The following is a 12,504-nucleotide window of genomic DNA, read 5'->3' as shown; positions in this document are numbered from 1 at the left end:
AGAGCCACACCTACACAGTCTATTCTATGGAGCTGCACTCCCCATCAGACAGAAATCTTACCCCCTTCCATGTAGTATGAGAGCCACACCTACACAGTCTATTCTATGGAGCTGCACTCCCCATCAGACAGAAATCTTACCCCCTTCCATGTAGTATGAGAGCCACACCTTCACAGTCTATTCTATGGAGCTGCACTCCCCATCAGACAGAAATCTTTGCAAGATGCTGCACACACAGATGCTGTACAGACACAAAAGATCAGTATCTGCAAAAGATCTGTTCCTGCCAAACATCCATTCCTGCAAATTGCAATGATAGTCTATGAGATCTGCAGATCATCATACACACATGATTTAACTGACATTCATCTGCAGATCAGATCCACCAGGATGGATTTTCAGATCTGCGGATGATTGCTTGATCTGCAGATGAATGTCAGTTAAATCATGTGTGTATGATAATTTGCAGATCTCAGACTATCATTGCAATTTGCAGGAATGGATTTTTAGCAGGAACAGATCTTTTGCAGATACTGATCTTTTGTGTCTGTACAGCATCTGTGTGTGCAGAATCTTGCAAAGATTTCTGTCTGATGGGGAGTTCAGCTCCATAGAATAGACTGTGTAGGTGTGGCTCTCATACTACATGGAAGGGGGTAAGATTTCTGTCTGATGGGGAGTGCAGCTCCATAGAATAGACTGTGTAGGTGTGGCTCTCATACTACATGGAAGGGGGTAAGATTTCTGTCTGATGGGGAGTGCAGCTCCATAGAATAGACTGTGTAGAGCAGTGGTCCTCAAACTAAGGCCCGCGGGCCAAATGTGGCCCCCTGAGGCTTTTTAACCGCCCCCCCCCCCCCCACACAAAATATATTATAGATGCGGTTAGCTACATCTTTAAATATTGGTGGTCCGCATATAGAATGAAGCCAGAAAGCAGTAATTCGCTGGTTTCCAATCAAATTCCACATCAGGTGACACTGTTGTCCAATTGGACTGAAGGTTGTCACCTTAGTATGCATCACTGTCTGGCCCGCAAAGACTTCTATGTATAATTCGGCCCCCCAGCAGTCTGAAGTATGTTGACCCGGCCCTCGACGCAAAACGTTTGGGGACCCTTGGTGTAGAGTATGGCTCTCATACTACATGAAGGGTGGTAAGATTGGTCTGTGATCTTTCATTTTCCAAAGACTATAGTCTGATGTGTGTATGCACCTTTAGGGCTTGTTTCAGTAAACGGTGCTAACCCAGTTAGCACGCCTAAAGACTTTGGGCGTGATAACTAGGGTGCTAACTGGGTCAGCACCGTTTACTAAATTTACATCGCGCGCAAAGTTCCACATTGAAAACTTTGCGTGCCCGCAGCGCGGTGTGCGCGGAATGTCGCATCGCGGTGCGACGAAAATGGTGCGTTGATGCGCTTATAAGGTCGCATTGCGTGCGACTTTTAACGTCACATGGTGCGACATTAAGGTCGCACCCAATGCGACCTTATAGGCGCATCGGGTGCGCTGTTTTTGCGGTGCGCACGCACCGCAAAAACATGATATAGGGCTTTTCACAGGCGTGCTAACACTTAGCACGGTTTACTGAATCGAGCCCTTAGAGTCAGAGCAATTTTTGGGTAACTAAAGTGGAGTTTTTAGAGTCTGTGGTTTCATAAACTGAGGAGTTGGAGTCGGATCATTTTTGTACCCACTTCATAGCCCTGCAAGGGCTGTGGAGTTAGGAGTTGGAGTCGGAACAATTTTGGGTACCTGGAGTCGGAGGTTTCATAAACTGAGTAGTCGGAGTTGAAGTCAGATAATTTTTGTACCAACTCCACAACCCTGAATTTTACCATCTCCATCATGTTGTATATAAGGGACGGGTTTACCTACACAATATGGCCTCAATTCATGAAGCGTTTTCAAACATTTTATCAAACATTTGGTAAATTAAACTCAGGCTTAAAAGACTACTGTAGGGGGCTCGGGGGAAAAAAAAAAAAAAAAGTTGAACTTACCTGGGGTTTCTAATGGTCCCCCGCAGATGTCCTTTGCCAGCACAGCCACTCACCGATGCTCCGATCCCCACCTCCGGTTCACTTCTGGAATTTCCAACTTTAAAGTCGGAAAACTACTGCAACTGCGCAGCCGTATCCTCGCTCCTGCCGACGTCACCAGGAGCGTACTGCACAGGTGCAGACCATACTTGGCCTGCGCAATACACTCCTGGTGACGTCGGCGGGAGCGAGGGTGCGGCCGCACAGGCGTAGTGGTTTTCTGACTTTAAAATCGGAAATTCCAGAATTGAACCGGAGATGGGGACCGGAGCATCGGTGAGTGGGTGCGGGGGACCGTTAGAAGCCGCAGGTAAGTTCAACTCTTTTTTTACCTCCAAGTATTCATGAACGTTACCGAATAGTTATCAACAATTTTATTAAACGTTTGATAAGTTGATGGTAAAAAAAAGTGTGAAGTTTGCATTCATAAAGTAAAAAGTGTGCATGGTTTAGCATTCATTACCAAACAGAATATCTCCTGCAGGCTCTTGTTATTCTTTTCAGGAGGGAGTGAAATTGAATATGGAGGCTTTTGAGCTACTTTTGTACGAGTTGAGGGTCAGGCAATGACGTAGGAGGGATAGAAATAGGGTCACTACACTTTATAGGCCAAATTTGCAAAGCCAGATTTGTCAGGTGTTACTTGGTTTGATGCACACATAAAACTTCTCTATGAAGATGGCGCCGTAAGAGGCAGCTGCGGACACATGGCTCCCAGAAAACTTTTAGTTTTTTAGCTAGAAATAGCTACTTTTGGCAACTTTTTTTACTTTTTTTTTACTTGATCAGGTACATAGGCTTTGTGTACTCACAGATAGCTGTAGTTACGCTTGTAGTTGTAGATGTAGTGTAGTTGTAGTTTTAGTTTGAAGACCGCCAGCCTGCACGACAACTCCGGAGACCCGACTCTGCTGCCCTCCCAGTCAGCTCCGGGCCGGACACAGAAGGCTCCTGCCGCCGACAGCATCACTGCCACATCGAGCGGGTCCCCCGCCGTTGCCGCTGCCTGCAGTGACCAAAGCCGGGGCCGCTCCACAGCCGTGGCTGGCTCGGTCTGATCCCATCCGGCTCCCAGTGAGCGACCTTGACTCGAGCCTCTGCCCAGGCTCCTCGGAAGCGACGCAACGGACACAGCCGACAGCGGAGTTTCGGCCGTCCACCCTGCCGGGCCGTTACTGTTGATCTCCCGCTGCCTGGATCTTCCGCTGCAGACCATCTGCTGCTGGCTCCCAGTCGACGGCGGAGCTCCTGTCGCCCAGCCTCGGCTGAGCCGCCACCTCAGACCTACCGCTGCAGATCTCCAGACACTGCAGATCTTCAGTCTGCGACAGCGGAGCTCCGACCGCCCAGCCTCAGCCGGGCCGACTCCGCAGACCTTCCGCTGCTGGCTCCCATTGTCAGCCAGCATCAGCCCTCACGGAAACCCGCCACAACTCCGGAGACCCGACTCTGCTGCCCTCCCAGCCAGCTCCGGGCCGACACAGAAGGCTCCTGCCGCCGACAGCATCACCACCACCACCACATCGAGCGGGACCCCCGCCGCTGCCAGCACAGACCAGCGCAGCCGCAGCAAACTACTCAGGGACAAGCACCTCCATTCCGGGGGCAAGCCAGGGACAGGCACCTCCATTCCTGCTGGCTGCTTCGTCACGTGGTCTGTGCGGCCTACCAACACAACCTCTGCCCTGCTCCAGCCACATGGTGTGCGGCCTACCAACACAAGCCTGGCAACCAGAACACCCCGCAGAACCCTTGCCCTGCTCCTCTACCTGCCTCTGTGTGAGTATTTCCCCTGCACAATTAGTGATTGATTGCTGCTATGCATAGACTGCCTCATATGTACTTTCATTAGCCGTGATATCAGTTGCTATGCAAGGAATGTTTCAGACATATCCTGTGATATTTAGCTGCTAAGCATGGACTGTTCATATGGACTGCTAATCAGCCTGCGACTTAGCTGCTATGCACGGACTATTTCATATGGACTTTTATTGCCTGTGATATTGCCTGCCACTGCCCCCCACACGGACTGTTACATTGCGGCAGACTGTCACGAGCATGCCGCTCCCCCCTACCCCCCTCTCCCATATGGACTTTTACAGATGAACTGTTAACTGCTGTGTATAATCTCAAATAATCACTTGCATGACAAACCTACTGATGCTGCCTTTCAGCACAGCTCACACATGTCTTACTCTTGTATGATACCTCACTGTCAACTGTTACAACTCACGCAATAGGCACTGTAAACTAGCGAGTTACAATCCTCTCGTGATGCCACTGACACGCTGCGGGTGCGGTGTCGAAACCGCAATATCTTCGATGCACTCCCTTCCATCTCAGGGCACCATCACCTATACCAGAGCTGAGCTCCTGGTATGGGAATCCAAGGCCCAGGTACTGCCCCTGTGGGACACAGTCCAGGCTCACCTAGACCAGTGGACCCGTAGGTCCAGATACCGGCCCAGGGGGAGGAGAGCAGGCGCACAAGTAAGGCTTAAAAAGAAAGGACTGCGGTCATCTATCCCAGCCATTCTGCTAGCGAACGTCCGCTCCCTCCCGAACAAGCTAGAGTCTAGACGAGCTGCTTCTTCTGCTTGGCAGCAAACCCACGCTTAGTAGCAACTCCCCGGTACTCTGCTTCACAGAGACTTGGCTGAACGACAACATCCCGGATAACTCCCTTCATCTTCCGGGCTTTGACCTCTTTCGTGCAGATCGCGACCAGGCACTCTCGGGGAAAAAGAAAGGCGGAGGTGTCTGTTTTTACATCAACTCCACCTGGTGCTCCAACACGACCGTCCTGCAGAAAGGCTGCTCGCCAGACATCGAACTCTTACTGATTAACTGCAGGCCTCAGTACTCTCCCAGGGAATTCAACTCCTATGTCCTGGCGGGCGTCTACATCCCCCTGGATGCTGACACCAGTAATGCACTGGGCACACTCAGTGATGCCATCTCAAGGTGGGAGACATACCTCCCAGACTCCCTCTTCATCATTCTGGGGGATTTCAATAGGGCAAACCTACGCCAAGAGCTTCCCCGCTACAAACAACACATCACCTGCCCCACCAGGAACCAGAACACCCTGGACCACTGCTACACAGTCCTCAAAGACGCGTACAAGGCCATTAGCCGAGCTGCCTTGGGCAGCTCTGATCACTACCTAATCCACATGATCCCCACCTACAGAAGACACCTTGAAACCACAAAGCCGCTAGTCAAGCCTGTGAAGAAGTGGACAGAGGAGGCAAAGGGGCAACTTCAGGCCTGCTTCGACAGCACCGACTGGTCAGTCCTGGAAGCTCCCTGCCTGGAGGAATGGTCAGAGAATGTCACCTCCTACATTAGATTCTGCGAGGAGACATGCATCCCAGCGACAACCATCAAGGTCTTTCCGAACAACAAGCCCTGGTTCAACGGAAGGCTACGCAGGCTCCGGAGGCAAAAAGAGGAAGCCCACAAATCTGGAACACCGGAGAGTTTCAGGGAAGCCAGGAACATCTTGAAAAGAGAGTTGAAGGTGGCAAAGAGAGACTACTCCAACAAGCTGAGTCGCAATCTCCAGTCCAACAATGTCCGGGAGGTCTGGAAAGGCCTAAGGGCAGCCACCAACTTCAAGCCTCCTTCCCAACACATACTTCCGAGCACTGCACTAGCTGAGGATCTCAACAAATTCTATTGCAGGTTCGAGGCCCAGCCCACCCACCCGGAGGATCAAACATCCTCACCCAGGCATCCAACCCCCTCCTCTCCTCCACACGCTGGTCATACTCCCTCAATACAGCTAACAGTCCAGGAGACCGATGTGCTGCAGCACCTCCGGAAGCTAAACACTAGGAAGGCCTCAGGCCCAGATGGCATATCCCCATCCTGTCTAAAAACATGTGCGGGACAGTTAGCCCCGGTCCTCACTTCCATTTTCAACAGATCCCTGGAGCTGGGCAAAGTTCCCTCCTGCCTCAAAAAAGCCGACATCATCCCGGTCCCCAAGAAGCCAGGAGTCACGGACCTAAACAACTTTAGACCCGTCGCCCTAACCCCGATAATCATGAAGACCTTCGAGAGACTGGTCCTCTCCCACCTGAAGCTTCACACTGCAACCCTATTGGATCCTCTACAATTTGCATACAGGGCAAACCGGTCTGTGGAAGACGCCATTAACATCTGCCTTGCACATATCACTGAACACCTGGATAAACCAAAGACCTACGCAAGGATCCTCCTCCTGGACTTCAGTTCCGCGTTCAACACCATCTGCCCAAATATTCTGCACGACGACCTGGAACAGCTTGGTGTCGACCCAACCCTTTACACCTGGATCAAGGACTTCCTTACGAACAGGACACAGCTAGTGAGACTCGGAGGCTGCTCCTCCAGTGTAAGAACCACAAACACAGGCGCCCCGCAAGGATGTGTACTGTCTCCGATGCTCTTCTCCCTGTATACAAACAGCTGCACCTCCTCCACGGATACCGTCAAGGTCATAAAGTTTGCAGATGACACCACCATCGTAGGACTCATGGGTGATAAAGCGGAACTGGAATATCACAGCGAGATCGAACGGATTCTCAGATGGTGCTCAGACAACAAACTTGTACTAAACACTGCAAAAACGGTGGAACTGATAGTGAACTTCAGAAGGAACGCTCCACAACCCAGCCCGGTCATCATTGATGGCACCGAAGTCACCAGGGTACATAGCGCGCGGTTCCTAGGCACCACCATCACGGAGAACTTGAGATGGGACGAAAATACCTCTACTACCCAAAAGAAGGCCCAGCAGAGACTGTTCTTCCTGAGGCAACTAAGGAAGTTTGGCATGCCCAGGGAGCTACTGACCAGTTTTTATACGGCGACCATCGAATCTGTCCTTTGCTCCTCCATCATTGTCTGGTACTCGGGGGCAAATGCGAAGGATAGGTTCAAACTCCAGAGAGTCATCAATGTGGCTGAGAAGATCATTGGGTCGCCCCTGCCACCCTTAGACCTTCTCCATACATCCAGAATGAGGTCCAGGGCAAATAGAATCACACTCGATCCCTCCCACCCTGGCAATCACTTCTTCAGTCCTCTTCGCTCGGGACGTCGCTATAGGTCCATCTACACCAAAACCACCAGGCGTAGGAACACTTTCTTCCCTCAAGCGATCACTCTCCTCAACTCAGAATCTCTCTCCAATGCCATCTTCTAATCCCCTTCTGCTCCTCGGGGCACTAGAGGACAAATGCACGCCCATAGGCTGTCACTCATGTTCATCTCTGCATAACTAAGCGACAACCGCTCTATGTGTCTTTTGCTATGTCGAAATGTTTTCCTTATAAATTGTACTATGTGTAATGTTACTTGTACTGTTTGCACTTGCCAATATGCCTTGTGTTCACAAATAATTCCGGGTGCGGCGCCTGTCGCACTTGGCGAATAAAGTGATTCTGATTCTGATTCTGAAATAGGGTCAGGCTGATTTCAGTGCCTGTACATATACTGTATACTTCCCCCACCTCTTGTTTCCACCCCATTCCTTTAGATTGTAAGCTCGCAAAGGCAGGGCTCTCACCCTTTTGTGTCATGGAATGTTATTAATTCAATTGCTTGCACACTGTTAGAAATTTATACATTTTAGTCATCCTGTTAAATCAAATTGTAATCAGCAGTGCTGTATCTTGTATCAGTGTTCATATAGATCATTGTCTGTATCATTATGTATCCCTTGTTTGTTTTCTTACATTGTACAGCGCCACGGAATATGTTGGCGCTTTATAAATAAATAATAAAATAATAATAATAAAAAATTTAGACCTCGTATTCTCTTAGACGAGTACACGGAAATTGAAATAATTCATAAATTTCGTCTTTCAAGAGAGATGATTTGAGATGAAGTTTGTACCAAGAATTCGGTGATAAACTTGAAAGTACCTTTCAAAGAAGTGCTGCAATACTTGGTCTGACAAAAATGGTAGGCAAAGCAGTCGGGGGAGGCATATGCCTCTCTTTGAAACAGTATAACGAGGGGACAGTGCAGGGAGGATCACAGAAAAAAAAATCCATCTTCCGCCAACAACCTAAAGAAAGTTACTCATGCAAGATTGCAGCAGCCTTTGTACGGTGGCTTTCCTTCTGGCGGGCATTACACAAGGTTTCTCCTTCCCTTCTCCTCTCTTCTAGAACTCCAAACCTCGAGTGGCGGGAAAAGCAGGTCATGTGCTGTCTTAAAGAGGAACTGTATCGTCAAAACGTCCCCTGGGGGGTACTCACCTCAGGTGGGGGGAAGCCTCCGGATCCTAATGAGGCTTCCCACGCCATCCTCCATCCCTCAGGGGTCTCGCTGAAGCCCTCCGTGCAGCGGTGATGTCAATATTTACCTTCCCGGCTTCTGCTGCGCAGGCGCTCTGATGGCTGTCGGCTCCGAAGTAGGCGGAAATACCCGATCGCCGTCGGGTCTGCACTACTGCGCAGGCGCCGGAAACTTGCAGGACCCGACGGAGATAGGGTATTTCCATCTATTTCCGTGCCGAAAGCAGCCACAGCGCCCCCGCTGGAGCCAGCAAAGGTAAATATTGAATCTACAGTCGGGTCTGTCGCCGGCTGTTCGGAGGGCTGCAGCGAGACCCCCGTGGGACAGAGGACGGCGTGGGAAGCCTCATTAGGATCCGGAGGCTTCCCCCACCCAAGGCGAGTACCCCCTAGGGGAGGTTTTTGATGTTACAGAGTCTCTTTAAGCCAGCCTTAATTACCCACAATGCCACACGTTCCACCCTTCTCATCAGTAAAATTCCTCACACTGATAAAAACAGTGTTATCAAAGGCTTACTGCACTGATACCTAACAGTTACCTAAGGCTTCCTGGAAAAATAGCTCATGTGGCTGTGAAGTGATAACATTATGATGAATGCTTCAAGAGAAAAAAAAAAAAAAAAAAAAAAAAAAAAAAGCTGTAAACTTCTCATGAAGTAATTTATCAACACACACATTTATCTAACACCTGTTGATGAATTGGGGCCAATGTCCATATTATTCAAAATCTGTTGGTCTTCATACTGCATGGAGGTGGTAAAATTAGCCTATCAAAATTGGAGGTATGTTCAAGGCTTTAAGGTGTGTACACACCTTCAATTGTGGGGGTGGCCAAAAAGTTTCAAAACACTTTGAAAAAATGGCCGCAGCAGCCTAGGCGAGAAAAGGGGAGTAGTTTCAAAAGAGGAGCGATTTACGAGAGAGAGGGTGAGTTACTGCCGATTTTAGTAGAGCTGTAAAAAAGCTGTACATTAACATTGTTTAATGTTAACAAAAATTACACCCTTGGTCCTCGTTAAAGTGAACCTCCGGACTAAAAATCGACTCCGCAGCACTGAAAAGGCTTTGTGTTTCTTTAACGGTTTCACAGCATCAGCCTCATTTTTAGCTGCACAGAAGAAAACTGCCCGGGCTTCCCCCCCCCCCCCCCCCCCACCGATGCTGTGCAAAGCATGATGGGATTTCTGATTTTGTTGTTCTCATTCTGCTGTTTTGGTGCAATTTTTTGTTTTTTTTTACATTTTGAATTTGACATTTGAAGCCTAGCGTGTGCAGCTGGGAGGGGTAATCAGGACACAGGACAGTTGGAACTGTGTCTCCTGCTCCTTGTCACCTCCTTTCAACCAAAATATGGCAGCCCCCATGTATCACAAACATTTGCCTGTTCTTTTAAAACAGGGTAGGTAAGAGATTGTATTACCTATCTATTCTAATTAACATAACTAATGTAACTTGATGACAGTATGTTTGTTTAGGCTGAAGCTCCCCTTTAAGTACATTCACAAAATATCTTTTACAATTGCAGATACACGTTTCCCGGTGTGGTGAACTGACATGGATGACCCCTATCTCCCAGGCCAGCAGTGCCTCCCGTGGTTTGTGGAACACTCACAGGAAGTTTGGCGTCCGGTCCACGGTCGGCCGGGGTAAACACATTGAGGTACAGACAGTCCTCTGATGTTGGAGGTACCGTAACCTTGGCTTTCACCAAATCCATTAAGTGCTCCATCGTCTCTCTACTTTGAAGACACCTGAAAGAGGAAATACAGAATTTAAAATATAGCAATTCACAAGGCAAAAGACTCCAGGTACCAACTCCAATCACCATGGGCGTCCGCACGTTGGGCAAAATGGGGCACTTGCCGCCCCCCCCCCGGCTCCCAGCTGCCCCCCCCCTGTTGTCTCCGCTGCCTAAGGCAGAGCAGCCAGCTCAGCTTCAGACCTCTGATCAGCTGGCGACCAGTAAGTGCGGGCGCTAGGACCTTTGCGGACACTGGACTGATATGCGGAAGTGACATCACTTCCGCATATGCAGCGCGGTGTTTATGGAGTACCGTGCTCCTGCTTTCACTGGTCGCCGACTGATTCTGAGATCGGACGTTGGGCTGCTGCTGTGACATGGTGAGTGGGGGCACCTGTCTACCTTAACTGGGGGTCCCTGCCTCTACGTAAACTGGGGGGCACCTGTCACTACGTAAACTGGGGGGCACCTGTCACTACGTAAACTGGGGGGCACCTGTCACTACGTAAACTGGGGGGCACCTGTGTCGGAGGCGCTCGCAATCTAATTCTTACTATAGTCCTAGTCTAATGTCCCACCATTCCCAAGTTCATTTAAATTTGGCTCCACCCGTGACCGCACGGCCATTTCTGGTGCTGCACCGCATACCTCCCCCCTTTTTTGCCCCCCCTGCTGGAAATTTTTCGGCGAGTAATCGGTGCGGAGCGGCGGCGATCAGAGTGCACTATGTTCGGGGTTACCGCCAGGAAGGTTAAAGGATAACCAAGGTGACATGTGACATGATGAGATAGACATGGGTATGTACGGTGCCTAGCACACTAATAGCTATGCCGCTTTCCTTCTTTCTCTGCCTGAAAGAGTCAAATATCAGGTATGTAAGTGACTGACTCAGTTCTGACTCAGACAGGAAGTGACTACAGTGTGATCCTCACTGATAAGAAATTCCAACTATAAAACACTTTCCTAGCAGAAAATGGCTTCTGAGAGCAGAAAAGAGACAAAAAGGGTCAATAGTTCATAGATTTTAGCTCTGGCATACATCAATGAATGTGTAATCGAGCAAAAACAAAACAGTTAAAACTTAAAAAGTAGATTTTAACATAAAATAAAACTGTGGAATATCAAAAGTCATTTTTTGGAGACGGAAGAGAGATACAATCGTTTATTTCATTAGTTTATTTTTTTTGCCTTGGGTGTCATTAACTAACAAATTATCTCTTCTTATTAGACTTAACTCATAATTTATCTCCCCTTAACTGACAACGCATGATTTATCTCTCCTTAACTGACTTTCCTGATGATTTATCTCTCCTTAAAGCGGACCTGAACGTCCTCTCTGCTCTGAAAGATAAGCACCAGCATAATCTTCAAAGAAAAAACATTCCTAGTTACAGCTGATACAAATCCTGCAATAAATCTGAGGCGTTTCTACTTCCTGTTTTCATGGAAGCCATGTTAACATCCTGTGCTTTCAAATTAGCTTATGTGCCTTATCTGCCATGGCAGTCAGGTGACATGGGGGATAGATCAAATTACAACTGATGAGGGAGAATTAGACAGGCTAAACTCTCTGAATACACACAGGGTGCATTTCTCTATGTTTTCCTTCTGTCCTGTGCAAGAGTTCAGGTCCACTTTAACTAGCATTACTCATGATTTATCTCCCCTTAGGCTTCTTGCACACCAAGACGTTGCGTTAGGTGCTACGTTAAGGTCGCATAACGTGCACCTAACACAACGTATGGTGCTGCAAGAGCCGACGGTAGAGTGAGCCGCGTTAGGCGGCTCGATTCCTATAATGTCTCCCAGAGTGGCGCTGATTGGCCAGCGGGACCACGTGATGCGGAGCGAGACACTCCGCATCACGTGGTCCCGCCGGCCAATCAGCGCCCGCCAGTGCAGTGAATATTAAGTAGCCATGTGCGCGGCTACTGTAGCTGGCTCTCCCCGCCTCCTCCGCCCCCCACTGCGCATGTGCAAACAGTCTAACGCGGCTATAGCCGCTCTAACGCCGTAGCATGCTGCACTTTGCACAGAACGTGCAGCGTTACATGTAACGCAACGTGGGCTGTGTGAACAGCCCACTTGTGTTACATTGCTGTGCGTTGGGGGAGCGTTACAGGCGCACTAACGTGCGCCTGTAACGTCTTGGTGTGCAAGCAGCCTTAAAGGGAACCTGAAGCGATTCAAATTATTGAAAATAAACACTATGTAGCTGCAAATAAATATTACATACTAACCTCACCATCAGTTCCTCTCAGAAGCTCACCATTTTCTTCTTACAGCGGTCCCTTCCAGTGCTGACAATATTTTGTCAGAACTGAAACATACCAGTTGCTGTCCGTTATATATCAGCAGCTGTCAGTTACAACTGAATGTGCAAGGTAATGTCCATGTTTCCCTATGGCTCAAGTGGGCGATATTA

The 12,504-nt window shown here is 49.0% G+C and overlaps 1 protein-coding gene across 3 annotated transcripts in view; it reads right to left on the bottom strand.

Moving 5' to 3' along the window:
* LOC137538289 (pyrethroid hydrolase Ces2e-like) overlaps positions 1 to 12,504 on the bottom strand; it is a 101,536-nt gene that overhangs the window by 62,968 nt on the left and 26,064 nt on the right. For 2 of the 3 annotated variants that reach the window (XM_068260371.1, XM_068260372.1), the window contains exon 3: positions 9,951 to 10,089. In XM_068260371.1, coding sequence (XP_068116472.1) covers positions 9,951 to 10,089 — 139 coding nt within the window. Of the gene's footprint in view, positions 1 to 9,950; positions 10,090 to 12,319; positions 12,343 to 12,504 lie in introns of those variants that run through there. The other variant, XM_068260373.1, reaches the window with a different exon arrangement.

The sequence above is a fragment of the Hyperolius riggenbachi genome, chromosome 11, assembly GCF_040937935.1.
Source record: "Hyperolius riggenbachi isolate aHypRig1 chromosome 11, aHypRig1.pri, whole genome shotgun sequence".
Lineage (NCBI taxonomy): Eukaryota > Metazoa > Chordata > Amphibia > Anura > Hyperoliidae > Hyperolius > Hyperolius riggenbachi.
This window is presented reverse-complemented; position numbering and strand designations above follow the sequence as displayed.